This window comes from Acomys minous, assembly GCF_964271855.1.
Source record: "Acomys minous genome assembly, chromosome: 2".
Classification (NCBI taxonomy): Eukaryota; Metazoa; Chordata; class Mammalia; order Rodentia; family Muridae; genus Acomys; species Acomys minous.
The window spans coordinates 71,091,860-71,109,299 of record NC_140484.1 but is presented as its reverse complement, the minus strand read 5'-3'; the positions used below and the strand labels follow the sequence as shown (position 1 = coordinate 71,109,299).

At 48.0% G+C, this 17,440-nt stretch overlaps 1 protein-coding gene across 1 annotated transcript; it reads left to right on the top strand.

Annotated features, from left to right (window-relative positions):
* The first annotated feature begins 4,046 nt into the window (after positions 1 to 4,046).
* Positions 4,047 to 17,377, top strand: KAT8 (lysine acetyltransferase 8). Its single transcript, XM_084764870.1, has 11 exons — positions 4,047 to 4,328; positions 5,864 to 5,938; positions 6,013 to 6,188; positions 10,949 to 11,002; positions 11,106 to 11,270; positions 13,475 to 13,564; positions 15,935 to 16,075; positions 16,166 to 16,259; positions 16,363 to 16,513; positions 16,679 to 16,833; positions 17,205 to 17,377. The coding sequence occupies exons 1-11, from the start codon at positions 4,118 to 4,120 to the stop codon at positions 17,267 to 17,269; spliced, it is 1,377 nt and encodes a 458-aa protein (XP_084620996.1). The 5' UTR covers positions 4,047 to 4,117; the 3' UTR covers positions 17,270 to 17,377.
* Positions 17,378 to 17,440: the final 63 nt, after the last annotated feature.

The window sequence follows — 17,440 nt, the reverse complement described above, 5'->3', positions numbered from 1 at the left end:
CTAGAGATCGAGCTGGACAGGCGGGGTCTCTGGAACTTTGACAAGCAAAGCCTGGATGACTTATGTCTGTGATATACCTGCATGTACACCTGCAGGCCAGAAGAGGGCACCAGATCTCATAGGTGGGTGTGAGCCACCATGTGGTTGCTGGGAATTGAACTCCGGACCTTTGGAAAAGTAAGTAGCCAGTGCTCTTAACCTCTGAGCCATCTCTCCAGCCCCTAGAGTGGATCATCTTAGCATGAAAACAAAGTAAAAAATTAAAGACTTATATAGAAAGGGTTTTTGACTTAATTATAAAAGGAAGAATAATACTAAGTCAATTGTCAGGAATAGACCCAGCAGAAATCATAGTGCTTTACACTAATGCTGAGGTTCTTTATTATGGATATTCAGTGAACACTGGCAAAGAGCTTGTGGCAACTACTTGGGAGAAATCAACAACAAATATGCTAAAACAAGTGACTTCGGTTTATAAAAAGAATTAATTGGATTAAATTCCTGAAGCACAGCCGGGCGTGGTGGCACACACCTTTAATCCCAGCACTTGGGAGGCAGAGGCAGGTGGATCATTGTGAGTTCAAGGCCAGCCTAGTCTACAAGTTGAGTCCAGGACAGCCAAGGCTACACAGAGAAACCCTATCTCAAAAAATCAAAATAAAAAAGTTCAGGAAGCAGCTGGGTGGTGGTGCACGCCTTTAATCCCAGCACTCTTGAGGCAGAGGCAGGTGGATTTCTGTGAGTTTGAGGCCAACTTGGTCCACAGAGTAAATTCCAGGACAGCCGAAACCACACACACGGAAACCTTGTCTTGAGTACAGTCCTCACACAGTTCTAGGAGGAACAATTGGATCTGCATGTTAGAATCACAGTGGACATGGGCATGAAGGCAGCGTGTGTGTGTGTGTGTGTGTGTGTGTGTGTGTGTGCGCGCGCGCTCGCATGCGTGCGTGTCTGTGTGTGGTGCATTTGCCAGTGTTTGCTTGTGTGCTTAGATCTGATCAATGGATTTACTATGTCTGGACTAATCGTACCTAGGAAGGACATCATCCATAACTGAAAATGTCAGGCGAAGTGCCATGTGAGGTAATTGAAGCCTGGGCAAAGGCAGTAACACTCCTGAGAAGGGTTGGAGTGGGAGGTGTTTACCTGCTGCTGTCTACCCTGCCCTGAGCTTCTTTACTGCCCAACAGCAAAGTAACCAGCTTCCCCAGTATGTGTGTCTGCCTGTGGGTTTATGCATACGTTACTGCAGGCTGGAGTTATAGGCAGGACTGAGCTGCTTGATGTAGAAATAGCTCAGCTCCTCTACAAGAGCAGCGCATGCTCTTAACTGCTGAGCCATCTCTCCAGCTTTCCCCACAGTGTCCCAGTGCCATCTCTTAAAGATATCCGGTGCTCAGATATTTCTTGGGCCACCCGTTTCTGAGTCCCAACCTCAAGCTGCCTCCCCCTTAAGAACTCTTAGGGAGTTCTTGAAAAACAAACGAACAAACAAAACCTAACCAACAAAATAACAACCCCTCCCCCCAAAAAAAAACACCAACCAAAAACTTTTTTTTTTTTTTTTGTTTTTCGAGACAGGGTTTCTCTGTGTAGCCTTGGCTGTCCTGGACTTGCTTTGTAGACCAGGCTGGCCTTGAACTCACATTGATCCGCCTGCCTCTGCCTCCTGAGTGCTGGGATTAAAGGCGTGCACTTACCACACCCGGCTCCAAAGACTCTTATGAAGACTGACAACCAAATTATGCATGAAAGAACTTTCAGGGACTGTCTGACTGAGACGTGTACGGAGGTCCCACTCTGCCTCACACCGTGTTATGTGCTATTGTAAAAGCTACCAGTACCTGCTGGGTGTGCAAGAAAAGGAAACATTCCAGTAAGCCAGCTGAGAAACTGGCTGACAGGCATTATCATCGCTAAAAAAAGCCATCTCGCTAGGAAGCTAGTTTAATGGCAGCTTGTATACAGGTGATCAAAGACTGTTGGGCACCGTCCCAAGGGTGCAGAGTGATTCCTAATCATTACTATTTTTCAGTTCTGCAAAGCTGGGAAACAAAAGTTCTTACAACAAATGGTTATTCTTTTCATCTACAGTCCCTCGAGTGTCACCCACTGGGCAGGCTACTACAGTATCACACCTTAGCTGATCATTGTGGGAGGTGAGGGAAAGGTGAAGTTGAACAGCAAATTAGACATGTGTGTCTCTCCATTTCATCTATCTAAGAAGTTTACCTTAGGCCTGAAGAGATGGCTCAGCAGTTAAGAGCACTGGCTGTTCCTCCAGAGGTCCTGAGTTCAATTCCCAGCAACCACATGGTGGCTCACAACCATCTATGATGTGATCTGATACCCTCTTTTGGCCTGCAGGTGTACATGCAGGCAGAGCACTATATACATAATAATAAATAAACCTAAAAACAATGTTTTAAAAAGTTTAACTTGGATATTGTTATATGGTTTATGTAATTCTATGACTTAACTGTTACTAAATCTCAGGGAACGGTGCACTGTACTCAAAGTCACTACTCAAGAATCTTCAGCCATTGCCAAGATAGCTCTTTATGGGGCTGGAGAGATGGCTCAGAGGTTAAGGGTACTGACTGCTCTTCCAAGGGTCATGAGTTCAATTCCCAGCAACCACATATTGGCTCACAACCATCTATAACGAGATCTGTATACATAACAAATAAACAAATCTTTAAAAAAAAGATAGCTCTTTATTGTATTGCTGCTCAGTTCCCCAACCCACCCAGATGAGGTTCGGTGGTAGTGTTTGCCTTAGTGTTAATTGAAGTCTCAGGTACAATCTGTAACAGTGCATGAACCTCCTGTGGTAACATCCTAGCCTCACCAACCACAAGGTGGCAGTTCTATCCTTGGCCACACTGTGGGGTTGAACACAGCAGGGGTATGTGTAATTCTCTTTTTTTAAAAAGTTTATTCTGAGCCGGGCTTGGTGGCACATGCCTTTAATCCCAGCACTCGAACTCCATGAGTTTGAGGCCTGCCTGGTCTACAAAAATAGTCCAGGACAGCCAGATCTCTGTGTAACAGAGAAATCCTGTCCTGAAAAGCCAAAATTATTGGTTTATTTGTTATTTATTGGTTTAAAACAAAGTGTATTTGGTTTTTTTGGCACTCCTGTTTTATCCCTGTCTCAACTGTTTTTACTTCCACATTGAACAAGAGTGGGCAGTGGGAAGCATACGTGAAGCCCTGGGTTTTTGTCTCCAGCATCCCATAAAACTCGATATGATGGAACACAGCTGTAATCCCCATAAAACTGGCACGGAATCAATGTATTTCAGGCTAGCCAATAAGGAGAGCCTTTTTCAAAAACTGGAAAGACCAGGAGCGGTGGCGCCTGCCTGTAATCCCAGCACTCTAGGAGGCAGAGGCAAGCGGCTTTAAGTGAGTTCGAGGCCAGCCTGGTCTACAAAGCGAGTCCGGGACAGCCAGGGCTGCTACAAAGAGAAACCTTGTCTCAAAAAAAAAAAAAAATTACAAAAAAGGAAGACGGGAAGGGCATGATGGTGCCTTGATCCTGTGTCAAACAAACAACAAAATCCCAACAAATATTGGACTGAGGCCTGGCATGGTGTTGCATGCACATCTTTAAATCTCAGGACTCAGGCCGGGCGTGGTGGTGCACGCCTTTAATCCCAGCACACGGGAGGCAGAGGCAGGCGGATCGCTGTGAGTTCGAGGCTAGCCTGGTCTACAAAGCGAGTCCAGGACAGCTAAGGCTACACAGAGAAACCCTGTCTTGAAAAGCAAAACAAAACAACAACAACAACAAAAGAAAAACAAAACAAACAAAATCCCAGGACTCGTCTCTTGTGAGTTCGAGGCCGGTATGGTCTACATAGCGAGTTCTAAGTCAGTTCAGGACTGCATAATGAGCCTGTCTCAAAACAAAACAAAACTCAGGGTCGATTTCTAGTCGTTTACTTCCCTCAGTCATACCGAGAAAGCGGCAAAAAACAAAAGGTCTGACCACGTCACAGACTCCGCCTCTAACACAGATTCGGCCCGCCCCTCTTCCCGCCCCGCGGCTGACCCGGAACTATAAGAATCCGTCGCGACGGCGTCCACCATCACTTCCGGTACCGCAATGGCGGCTCAGGGAGCCACAGCCGCAGTTGCTGCAACGACGTCGGGAATTGTAGGGGAGGGCGAGCCCGGGCCCGGGGAAAATGAAGCAGCCGAAGGGCCTGCTCGGTCCCCGGGCCGCGTCTCTCCGCCGACTCCGACGCGTGGCGAACCAGAAGTCACCGTGGAGATCGGAGAAACGTACCTGTGCCGGCGGCCGGATAGCACCTGGCGTGAGGGCGGGGTCCAGGGCGGGCTTTAGGGATGGGGCAGGGCTTAGGGTGGGTGTCTTGGGGACAAGGGTGGTGACTGTGGTAGCGCGCCGCATCCCTGGAGCTGAGAAACCCGCTCTGTAATGGGAGGCTGTAGTCGGGGTCCATGCTAGTTGTACCCTGTAAAGCCACCAGTAAGGTGATCACGACGTTAGTGTTTGGGCACTGGTTCCTGCCAGATTTCAAGCTTCGGTTTTCTTGCTGTCTCTGGTCCGTCATTGGTGTTTTGTGTTTTGTTTTTTTTGTCTGTGCTTAACATTTCTCTCGTCCCCTGCATCGTCAACAAAGAGTCCTAGGCCAGTTCATGAAAGCACATTTTCCTTCTACTTAATGTTCTTTTTCCTTTTCCCTATTCAAAATAAACCCCAAGCAGCTGGGCGTGGTGGCGCACGCCTTTAATCCCAGCACTCGGGAGGCAGAGGCAGGCAGATCGTTAAGATCGTTGTGAGTTCGAGGCCAGCCTGGTCTACAAAGTGAGTCCAGGACAGCCAAGGCTACACAGAGAGACCCTGTCTCAAACAAACAAACCAAGCTGCTGACTTCAAAATAAAGTCCAAGCAGGTAAAGGTATTGCCACCAACTCTGATGATTTGAGTTCTATTCCCAGGACCCACATGGTAGGAGACAGTGGCTGCATGTACTCTGACCTTCATAGAAGAGTACTATACTTTTAAAAGTCGAATAAACGTCAGGCATGATAGTGCACACTTTTAATTCCAGCACTGGGAAGGCTATCTCCGGGTTTGATGCCAGCCTGCCTGGTCTGCATAGCAAGTTCCAGAACAGCCACGACTACATAAAGAGACCCTGTCTGAAAAACAAAGCGAAAACTCCTTAAAGTGTCATTCACGTCAGACCTCTCTGGTGTCTAGGCATTCCTACCAAGGGCTATTGTCAGACTCCAAAGACTGATGCCTTTATTTTACTTTTTGTTTGTTTGTGTTTTTTTTGTTTTTGTTTTTGTTGTTGGTTTTCCAGACAAGGTTTCTCTGTGTAGCCTTGGCTGCACTGGACCGCGCCTGGCTCAAGCATTAGTCTTTATAGACAGGTCTGCTTGGTATCTGTCGCTGAGCTAAAAGTTTGAAAGCCACCCTTCCCATTTTTAGATAGGCACTGTCCGTTCCATATGAAGAAACTAAGATTCAGAAAGGCAGCGATGTGATCAGTTTCATTCATGTAGGAAATATAAAGGAAAAGTCTTAAGCTTAGCGCGTCTTAGCCCCAGCCAGCTCTCAGGTCCCCCAGATAGGTGAGTGAGTAAAATGAGCACTGACTTTAGAGCTAGTCAGAAACATATTTAAATACAAGATTTTCTCAGTTTTCAAATCTCTGACCCTCAGTAAGCCTCCCTCTCACCCCCCATTCTGGGGGGGGGGGAAGTCCTGGCCTAGCTCACCTTAGAGGGTGGATAAGTGCTACAGCACATGTGCACAGGTGGGTCTGGAAATGGCCCTCAGTGCATCGGATTCCCCCACACTTTTTTTTCCCCTTTACAGATTCAGCAGAAGTGATCCAGTCTAGAGTGAATGACCAGGAGGGCCGGGAGGAGTTCTACGTACACTACGTGGGCTGTGAGTGCTTGGGGGCCTGGGCCCGGGCGGCAGGAGCAGATAGCAGGGTGGTCCCTCATGGTCCATCTTAACAGTCAACAGGCGACTGGACGAATGGGTGGACAAGAACCGGCTAGCGCTGACCAAGACAGTGAAGGATGCCGTGCAAAAGAACTCTGAGAAATACCTGAGCGAGCTGGCCGAGCAGCCTGAGCGCAAGATCACTCGAAACCAAAAACGAAAGCACGATGAGATCAACCATGTGCAGAAGGTCCTGGCCCTTCCCCTGCTCCAGGGCCCAGGAGGCCCCTTGTGTCCCAGTAACAGAACCATAGCAGCTCCCGCTTGAAATCTTGTAGTATGCTAGGGTTTTGGTTTTCTTTTTTATTTCTTTTTGGTTTTTTTTGTTTGTTTGTTTTTTGTTTGTTTTGTTTTGTTTTTGGTCTCAGTTTATAGAGAAAGGAGACTTCTCATAGCAAGGAAATAGTAGTTACTGGAACTTGAAGTCCAAAGGGAAGGAAAATAAAACAAAATTACATTGGTTACTTCATTATCCAGCACCATGCTGAGTAGTTATCCCAGAGGAGAATGCTTTTTGTACACGAGAAAGTAGGCTCTAAGCTAAATGGCTCGCTTAAAGGTGTGCAGGAGTTACGCCAAGCGTTATTGCTTGTGAGCCAAAGTATTAGGTTAAACCTACTTCATTCCCTCCTTTCATTGGTGTTGCCAAGCAGCCTTTTGCTGAGCATCTTAATTTACAGAGGGAGCACAGATAAGTTTAGAAATCTTTTTTTTTTTTTTAAGATTTATTTATCTAACGTGTATGTGCGCGTGCACGTGTGTATCTATCTGTATGTGTACCTGTATGTCAGAGGAGGGCGTCAGATCCAAGTACAGATGATTGTGAGTCACCATGTGGATACTGGGAATTAAACTCAGGGCCTCAGGAGGAGCGAACAATGCTCTTAACTGCTGAGCTGTCTCCCCAGCCCCCTAGAAATATTACTAGGTTACAAAATCGAGTCCAGGACAGCCAAGGCTACACAGAGAAACCCTACCCTGTCTTGGGAAACAAACAAACAAGAAATCTCATTAGGTAGTATATATTCATAAGGACCAGACCCTAACTATGGTTTTGGTTTATCCTACAAAGGTATTCAAAATCAGAATTCTTTTTTTTTTTTTAATTTATTTATTTTATGTATGCAGTGTTCTGCCTGCATGTACACCTGCAGGACAGACGAGGGCACCAGATCACATTATAGATGGTTGTGAGCCACCATGTGGTTGCTGGGAATTGAACTCAGGACCTCTGGAAGAGCAGACAGTGCTCTTAACCTCTGAGCCATCTCTCCAGCCCCAAAATCAGAATTCTTAAAAAAATTTTTTTCAGTTTTTAAATTTAGCATATGTACGTCTATGCATGATATATGGAGTTGTATGTGCGCCGTGTTTGAGAATGTGGAGACCATAGAGCGACTTGGTGGGGTCAGCCCTCTTCCTCTTTTAAGTAGGTTCCAGGGATCAACTCAGATCTCTAGCATTACATGGCAAGCACTGGTACCCACCGGGCCACGTCAGAAAGAACCATGGTCCTTTTAGGTTTTTTGAGACGGTTTGATATAACCAGGCTAGCCTCAAATGTCCTACATAGCCAGGGCTGATCTTGAATTTTTCACACTCCTGTGCCTACTTCCAAAGTGCTAGGATTACAAGAGTGAGTCAAGCTGAGCGGGGTGATGCACACCTTTAATCTCAGCACTCAGGAGGCAGAGGCAGGTTGATCGCTGTGAGTTCAAGGCCAGCCTGGTCTATAGTGTCCTGGACTCGCTTTGTAGACCAGGCTGGCCTTGAACTCACAGTGACCCTCCCTGAGTGCTGAGATTAAAGGCCACCATGCCTGGCTCCTTTAAAATTTCTTTCTTTTTTTGTTTTTTGTTTTGTTTTTTGAGACAGGGTTTCTTTGTGGAGCCTTAGCTGTCCTGGACTCACTTCATAGACCAGGCTGGCCTCGAACTTGCATCAATCTGCCTGCCTCTGCCTCCTGAGTGCTGGGATTAATGGCGTGCACCACCAGGCCCAGCCCCTTTAAGATTTAACAAAAGAAATAGGATAGTCTTTAGAATGTTATTCAAAATTAATAGGATATTAGAATAGAAATGTAGAAGTAGAAATTTCTAATAGAAATGTAGACAATATTTATGTTTTCCACATTCTTGAGGTAAGTATTGTTTTGAGGTAGTTTTGTTTGGCTTGTAATCCGTGCATGTATATATATATACAGACATTTCAACTGGCTATAATGCCAATATGCCATAGTAGGAAATGTTTTCAGTACCCTAAACTAGAGAGACTGTCGGGATCTGGGGTAGCACTGTCTAGTTGAACTGTCACAAGTGCAGTATGGGCTGTAGCTGCTGACACAGGAGTTCCGTAGCCACCTATGTCTCTTTAGTACTAGTCTGTACAGGTCCGGTTTGATTAGAGGGTTTTTTTTGTTGTTGTTGTTTTGTTTTGGTTTTTGGTTTTTTGAGACAGGGTTTCTCTGTGTAGCCCTGGCTGTCCTGGACTCACTTTGTCGACCAGGCTGGCCTTGAACTCTCAGTGATCCTCCTGAGAGCTGGGATTAAAGGCATGTGCCACCACTCCTGGCCTGAATAGAGTTTTTAAATTGTCATAAATTTGAGTTTAAATAGCATTTGTGATTGCTGTCTGTTCTCTTGGACAGCACAGGTGTAAAACGCTGTCCTCTGACTTGACTCGAGTCAGCAGGTGGACTGTGTGTGGGCTGAGTATGGGTGTATGAGTGGTGCACTATCAGCAGCTTCTTTAGAGTCGGCCTAGTTATTGGGGATTTTTTGTGTTGGTTGGGTTTTTTTTTTTTTTTTTTGGTTTTTCAAGACAGAGTTTCTCTGTGTAGCCTTGGTTGTCCTAGACTCGCTTTGTAGTCCAGGCTGGCCTCGAACTCACAGCGATCCGCCTGCCTCTGCCTCCCGAGTGCTGAGATTAAAGGCGTGCGCCACCACGCCCGGCGTTGGTTGAGTTTTTTGTTGTTTTGTTTTTGTTTGTTTTGTTTTGAGACATGGCCTCAAGCGTGGTATATAGCCAAAGATGACCTTGAGCTGGTTGCCCTGTCTCTACCTCTGAAGTGCTGGCGTGCGGGCGTCCACCACCATTCCTTGTTCTAATTGATGTTTAATTCTAAATAAATTACAACATTTAAGAAAAATAGTGGTTTTGTAATTCTTTAATATATTCAAAAATAATTTCCTTTGTAAAAATTAAGAAGTGCAGTGTAAAGCGACATTTCTCCTGTCTTTGTTGGAATTGGGCAGACCAAGGCTATGCTGTCATACTGGTTCTGTGACCTTGGGCAAGAGACTTCACTTCTTTGCACCTCAGTTTCTTCTGTATAGTGGGAATGATTAGCACTCTTGCTTAAAAGACTCATTATAAAGGCTAAATGAAGTAATATCTGTATTATTAGCAGTTGTAATAAATGGCAGCTGGCAGGTATCCACAGGCATGTGACTTCATCCCTTCCTGTCTGTTTACTTCTCTGTGAAATTAAAATAAGAACTCTTTGTTAAGGCCAGGTTATCACCGGTGGTACATGCCTGTAATTACAGCACTGAGGACCTAAGGGAGGAAGGGTTGGTAGGCTGACATAAAAATTTCCTGTAAGTTGCCGGGTGTTGGCGGCGCACGCCTTTAATCCCAGCACTTGGGAGGCAGAGGCAGACGAGGCCAGCCTGGTCTAAAAAGTTAGTCCAGGACAGCCAAGACTACACAGAGAAACCCTGTCTCGAAAAACAAAAACAAACAAACAAACAAACAAAAAATTCCTGTAAGCTTGGAGTTGAAGGCCAGTCTAGGATACAAGGCAAATATCAGACCAATGTGATATACATACTGAGGCCCTGTCTCAAAACCAACGTAGTCAGCAACAACCCAACACAAAAAAGAAGTGCATCCAGTCAGATTTCCTGGAAGATGCTTGGGAAGGGCTGGAAAGAGCAAAGTCATTACATAGGACAGACTGCAGAGCTCTGCCATGCACTCACCTGACCTGTGCTCTGTGCCAAGGTGAGGTGAACACATGGAGCAGGAAGAGGAGGGGGAGGGGCATTCTCAGGGTGGAAGTGACTGTATGTGAAAGGCTGAAGGCTGCAAGACAGGTTTTGATAGCTGTGGACTTGAGGGGGCTGAGATGTAGCAGGAAGTTTAAGTTCAAACCCTAGTCAATTGTTCAGACCTAAAGTGCCGTGATTCTTTGGTGTGGGCCAGAGGAAAATTCCACAGGGCCTGATTCCAGAGATGTCACAGAGACAAGAGTTGACGTCCACTCTGTCGGCCACTGGCTAGGTTAGCGACCAAGGTGAGAAAGAGGCAGTAAGTTGGCCAGTGAGGTGTTCAAGAGAGGGCCGGGAGGGAGAGGGACACCTACTGCCTGGCATCCTATGGGGGAGACGGGGGACCTCAAGCATCCTCAAGCTGTTTAGGAGGGAGATCCAAGCCAGCAGGTCCTACCTAACTTGGAAAGCAGAATCCATTACTTCATTGAGTCTCACAGATGATCCCCTGTCCAGCTGAAGCTCTTTTCTGCCGAGAGGGTGGTTGGTGTTTGGAGACAGGCCTTCTCTGTGTAGCCTTGGCTCTCCTGGCTGGCCTCACACTTGCAGAGACCCGCCTGCCTCTGCCTCCTGAGTGCTGGGATTAAGGGAGTGGACCACCACCGCCCTGCCACAGCGGAAGCTCTTAAAGTAACCACGAGCCAGGCCTGGTCCCAGGGCCCTGCTTTTCTAAGCTCAGCATGCAGACTGGGGCGTCTGGAGGTGTGGGTAGATAGGCAGGTAGCAGAGAGCCAAGCCTCACAACCAAGTAAAACAGACGAGATGTTGCCACGACTGTTGCGAGTGTGCTTATTTTATGTATTCCCGTGAGGTCTAGGAGACAGTAGATAAGCAGTGAGTCCCCGGACAGGGAACAGTCTAACCGCGTCTGTTCATCTCTGTGTACTTCTCGCCCCAGACCTATGCAGAGATGGACCCCACCACAGCAGCCCTGGAAAAGGAGCACGAGGCGGTGAGAAGCAGCAGGTGTGGGGACCAGGTGGGGTGCTCCCTGCCCTCCCTCGGCCCTGCCCAGCTCTGAGCTGTGTCCTGGCCCCTGCTCCCCCCGTCTGCAGATCACCAAAGTGAAGTACGTGGACAAGATCCACATCGGAAACTACGAAATCGATGCCTGGTATTTCTCACCTTTCCCGGAAGACTACGGAAAGCAGCCCAAGCTGTGGCTCTGCGAGTACTGCCTCAAGTACATGAAGTACGAGAAGAGCTACCGCTTCCACCTGGTGAGGCGACAGGGAGGAGCCCAGAGAAGGGGGGGACCGCCCAAGGGAACCCGCCCAAGGGACTAGCTGCCCGGATTCCTCCGCATTCAGTGGTCTTTCCTATCTATCATTTTAGTGCCTAGTGGATGGGCAGCAAAGTCAGAAGTTCAGGGTCATCCTCAGCTACATAGTGAGTCCCAGGCGGCTCAGGGGTTAAAAACATTGTGCTGTATTACAGAGGCCCCAGGTTCAGTTCCCAGTACCCATAGCAGGCACCTGTAACTCAAGCTCCAGGAGCTCTAAAGCTCTCCTCTGGCCTCTGCTTAGAACTTGCACTCAAGTATACATACCCATAAACATACATGCATAGACATCATTTAAAATATGTATATCTATGGGGCTGGACAGATGGCTCAGTGGTTAAGAGCACTGGCTGCTCTTCCAGAGGTCCTGAGTTCAATTCCCAGCAGCCACATGGTGGCTCACAACAAGATCTGGTGTCCTCTTCTGGCATGTAGGCACACATGAGGACAGAACACGGTATACATAATAATAAATAAATCTTTAAAACAAATCTTTAAAAAATTATGTTATATAAACATATAATATACTTACAGAGATTCCCCTGCCTCTACCTTTGGAATGCTGGGGTTAAAGGCTTGTACAACCATGCCAGGCTAAAAGATAAAACACTGGGGCTAGCTGGGCATGGTGGCGCATGACTTTAATCCCAGCACTCGGGAGGCAGGCAGATCACTGTGAGTTCAAGGCCAGCCTGGTCTACAAAGCGAGTCCAGGACAGCCAAGATAACACAGAGAAACCCTGTCTCGAAAAACAAAAAATTTGGGACTAGAGAAATGGCTCAGAGGTTGAGTACTGACTGTTGTTCTAGAGGTCCTGTGTTCAATTCCCAGCAACCACATGGTGGCTCATAACCATCTATAAAGGTGATCTAATGCCCTCTTCTGTCATGCAGGCAGAGCACTGCACTTCTTTTAAAAAATAAAATAAAGCCAGGTGTGGTGGCACATGCCTTTTATCCCAACACTTGGGAGGCAGAGGCAGGCGGATCACCGTGAGTTCGAGGCCAGCCTAGTCTACAAACCGAGTCTAGGATAGCCAAGGCGACACAGAGAAACCCTGTCTCGAAAAACCAAAAATAAATAAATAAAATATTTTTAAAAGGAAGGAAACAGGCTGGGTGCGGGGGCACACGCCTTTAATCCCAGCACTCAGGAGGCAGAGGCAGGCGGATCGCTGTGAGTTCAAGACCAGCCTGGTCTACCAAGCAAGTCTAGGACAGCCAGGACTATAAGAGAAACCCTGTCTTTTGCCGTCCTGTCACTCCCTCCCAACGATTTGTATATTTATTTTATGTATATGAGTGTTCTATCTGCATGCATGCCTACAGGCCAGAAGAGGGCATAGACCCCTTACAGATGGTTGAGAGCCATCATGTGGTTGCTGGGAATTGAGCTCAGGACCTCTGGAAGAGCAGACAGTGAGTGCTCTTAACCCCTAAGCCGTTTCTCCAGTCAACCCTGTCTTGAAAAACCAAAAAAAATTTAAAAAATTTTAAAAAGGAGGGAAACAGAGGCAAGTGGATCTCTGAGTCCAAAGGCAGCCTGGTCTACAGAGTACATTTTAGGACAGCCGGGGCTACACAGAGAAACCCTGTCTAGAAAAAAACAAGCCAAACCAAAACTAAAAATAAAAAAACAAGAGAAGGAAGACAAAAGGAAATGGAGACAGCTTTCCCTGTGTGGGCAGGGCAGCTGACCAGCTTACTGCCTCTCTTCAAAGCTCAGTGCACTCTTCTACAGAGTGGGGACCAAATCAGTCAAATCCCTTGTCTTTTACTAAGCCCTGGTGTCAGGCTCCTCAGTGCACAAAAGGCAACAAACAAGTCCTGGGCAGTGACGTCAGCCTGTAGGAAGAATGCTGTATGTACTACTACAGCTGGCAGGAAGGGGGCGCTTGTCACTAGCACAGCAGGATGGCTCCCCAAGCGGGACCTGAGGGGAATGAATGAACATATGAGGGTTAGGAAAAGTGTCATGGCCAGGCCTACTGACGAGAAAACAAGGATTACTGAATGTAGGGTGTTGAACATAGGGCCTGCAGACAGCAAAAAAGAGGCGGAGACTCAGGCACACTGGTGAGTAAAAGCCATTTGGCAGAGAACGCAAAGATCTGAAGTTTGTTCCCTCCCCCGCCTCCCCAGGGCCAGTGTCAGTGGAGGCAGCCCCCCGGGAAGGAGATCTACCGCAAGAGCAACATCTCTGTGTATGAAGTAGACGGCAAAGACCATAAGGTGAGCTGGTAGCCCAGGCTTGTGGGAACCCTAGTCCTTTTCCGGGCAGTTAGCACCTGTGCCAGGCAGAGACCAGCCCTCAGTGCGTCTCATGTCCTTTGTGCTTGGCCTGTGTTGGTGCGTAGTGAACACGGCCTAATGGTATACCGCCTCAGGCCTGGTCTCCCCTCTGTGTCTGGGGACTCCTCTTCTGACAAGGGTGGTTGTGTTTGGGTAGCTCTGGAGCCTAGAGTAGAGACAGACTGTCTGCCCTGAGGCTGCTCTTAAACAACTTCCTCCTCCTGTGTGACCCCAAAGATATTTGCCAGGAAATAGCACTTTTGTAGAGACTTTCTGCTCACAACTACCGACTGAGTTCCTCCTTCTCAGAGGAGTGACACCCCTGGGAGCAGGGATGGGCTTTTCGGGTCTGCTATGCCTCTGCCTGTCAGGTCTGGGAGGGCTTTGTAAGTGTTTGAGTCTCCCCCTGAAGGGCCATGTAGCACCAGGTCAGAGGACAGGCGTCTCAGAGCACCGTGTCACTTCCTGGCTGGTCTCAGACAAATGACCTAACCTTGTTTTGTTCCTGTTCTGCATCCGTAAGACAGGAGTCATAATTATTTACCTCATCTGTCTGGTGGAGCAAATGAGACCACAAATGTCAGGTATGCAGCACGTGCTCCATCTAGTAGGCTGTTAGTAAACATGTCCTTTGTTGTTATTGTCTCTTGCTGGGACTCAGGTGTCCTTGTGCTAGGGAAATGCCTATGAGCCTGGTTCTTGTCAGCTGCTCTGGCTGGTAGAAAGACAGAAGGGGCCCTCGCTGGGAACGGGGATGCTTACCAGCTCCTCCTCCCGCCGGTTTTGAAACCATACCATCACACTTCCCAGTCAGGCTCCTAAGTCACATCAGACTAGCAGCTCTGGGCTCACACAGATGTAGATTGCATAAGAGAGCAGATATGAAGAGGTATCCAAAACCAGACCCCTAGTACTATGTGGTGACTCACTCCTATAACCCTAGCACCCAGGAGGCTGAGGAAGGAGGATTGCTACAAATCTGAGGCCAGCAAATTTAAAAAAAAGAAAAGAAAAGAAAAGAAAAGAGCTGGGCATGGTGGCGCATGGCTTTAATCCCAGCACTTGGGAGGCAGAGGCAGGCAGATCTCTGTGAGTTCAAGGACAGACTGGTCTACAAAGCAAGTCCAGGACAGCCAGTGTTGTTACAGAAAGAAACCCTGTCTCAAAAAACAAAAACAAAAAAAGTTTTTCAAGACAGGGTTTCTCTGTGTAACAGCCCTGGCTGCCTTGGACTTGCTTTGTAGACCAGGCTGGCCTTAAACTCAGAGATTCACTTGCCTCTGCCTCCCCAGCACTGGGATTAAAGGCATGTGCCACCACGCCCGGCTAAAAAATTTTTTGAGGTCAATCTGGAGTACAGGTTGTCTAAACCCTGTCTCCAAAATGAAAACAGCTGGGTGTGGTAGCACACGCCTCTAATCCCAGCACTTGGGCAGCAGAGATATGCAGATCTCTGAGAGTTCAGGGTCAGTATAGTCTACAGATTAAGTTTTAGGCTTTAGTAAAACACTTTGGTGGCTCACCCCTTTAATTCCAGTACTCACGGTGGTAGAGGCAGGTGGATCTTTGTGAGTTCGAGGCCAGCCTGGTCTAGGAAGCAAGTCCAGCACAGCCAGGGCAACACAGAGAAGCCCTGTCCTGAAAATCAAAAAATAAAAAAAAAATTTTTTAAAGTGGGGAAAAAAAAAAAGAAAAGAAAATAAACTCCAGAAGCTCTTTAAGTCTGTACTAGGCAGCCAACTGCAAAGTGCTGTTGTCTCTCCTCATGCTGGCCCTGGCAGGCCTCTGTGTCTGCATCAGCTAGATTGAAGCCTAGCAAGTGTGGCTCATGTAGGCAGACAGTTGTAGGCCTCTCCAGTTGACGGTTACCAGCTTTCTGCCTGGCATCCACCAGCTGTGTATTGACTGCTGCAGCTACCTGTAAACGGGACAGAGCCTGGGCCCAGCTGAGTCTGCCCTGGCATCCACCAGCTGTGAAACCTGAGCCTTTTTTCTTTCTGGGCCTCAGTTTCCTACTCTGAAACACAAGTTAATGTCCGCAAAGACTAAAGCTGATTATGCACATAAAACCCTACCCTTTATTTGTAAAAGTGTCAGATAGGAGGGCGTGATGGCGCACACCTTTAATCCTAGAGCTCAGGAGGCAGAGGCAAGCAGATCTCTCTGAGCGTGAGGCCACTCTGGTCTCAAGCCAGCAGCAGGAATACACAGTGAGACCCTGTCGATGATGATGATGATGATGGTGATGATGGTGGTACTGAGTGAGACACTGGACTGTTTGCTTAGCCTGTTTCTGCCTCTTATCCCCAGATATATTGTCAGAACCTGTGTCTGCTCGCCAAGCTTTTCCTGGACCACAAGACCTTGTATTTTGATGTGGAGCCCTTTGTCTTTTACATTTTGACAGAAGTAGATAGGCAAGGAGCCCACATTGTTGGCTACTTTTCTAAGGTACTAGATTGGGGAGCTGGGGAAGAGGGTGTTATGACCTAGAACGGGGGACAGCACCCCCACAGGACCTGAATACCCCACACTCCACAGGAGAAGGAATCCCCAGATGGAAACAATGTGGCCTGCATCCTGACACTGCCCCCCTACCAGCGCCGTGGCTATGGGAAGTTTCTCATTGCCTTCAGTGAGTAGCTGCTGCCACCTAGGAAGTGGGTACTGCCATTGGGGATGCCGAGGTGGGGGCACGGAGAGGCTGGGTTCTTAGGTCCTCTTCCTGTCACTGCCAGGTTATGAGCTGTCCAAACTGGAGAGCACTGTAGGCTCTCCAGAGAAGCCGCTGAGCGACCTGGGCAAACTCAGCTACAGGAGCTACTGGTCTTGGGTCTTGCTGGAGATCTTGCGGGACTTCCGGGGTACACTGTCCATCAAAGATCTTAGGTAAGAGCCTTGGTTTCCATCCAGATTCAGGATGCACTGTCCCATCAAAGGACCTTGTGAGGGATCATCTTGGAACCCCACAGGAGTGGGCTCTCCTGAGATTGGTTAGGAATCTTGTCTCTTGTCCCTTTCTTGTCATCTTTGTGCTCTAATCCTTCTCTATAGCCAGATGACCAGCATCACCCAGAATGACATCATCAGCACCTTGCAGTCCCTCAACATGGTCAAATACTGGAAGGGCCAGCACGTGATCTGTGTCACACCTAAGCTGGTAGAGGAACACCTCAAAAGTGCCCAGTATAAGAAACCACCCATCACAGGTGTGTGGGGTGCAGGGGTGTGTGTGTGTGTGTGTGTGTGTGTATGTGTGTATGTGTGTGCGCGCGCACAGGCACCTAGGAACATGTGTGCTTTGGCAGGGTGGGATAAGAGCCAAGACACCTCTGTGTGTGTGTGTGTGTGTGTGTGTGTGTGTGTGTTATAAGATCCCAAACCGGCTGGACCAGCTTCCAGGCCTGCAGCCTAGAGCAGTTACTCAATTCCTGGGATTCCCCGCCCCCTCCTCAGGACTGAGGCTGCCCTTTTGTTCTCACTCTGAGAAGGTGAAACCTGGCCTGGGCCCAGAGCAGCCAGGTGTAAACTGATCCGACCCAGGGCCAGGCTTGTCGCTCATGCCTCTTTTCTCCCGCAGTGGACTCTGTCTGCCTCAAGTGGGCACCCCCCAAACACAAGCAAGTCAAGCTCTCCAAGAAGTAAACAGCCTGTGCCGTGCTGTGGACTTGTGTTTCTTGGCCTCTGATCTGTAAATGTGTGTACAGACCTGTTTTTGTGTCATTTATTAATAAACTCTGCTGGTGCCCTGGACTTTGGAGGTGTGAAGGAGATGCCGAAGGGTGACAGTCTTCCTTTCATCTCACATACAGCCAG

Bases quoted from the DNA above. Each gene is read 5' to 3' on its own strand.
- KAT8 (XM_084764870.1), top strand. From the start codon at position 4,118: ATGGCGGCTCAGGGAGCCACAGCCGCAGTTGCTGCAACGACGTCGGGA. The intron at 6,189-10,948 runs GTCCTGGCCCTT...TTCTCGCCCCAG, and splicing joins AGATCAACCATGTGCAGAAG to ACCTATGCAGAGATGGACCC. The intron at 16,834-17,204 runs GTGTGTGGGGTG...TTTCTCCCGCAG, and splicing joins TAAGAAACCACCCATCACAG to TGGACTCTGTCTGCCTCAAG.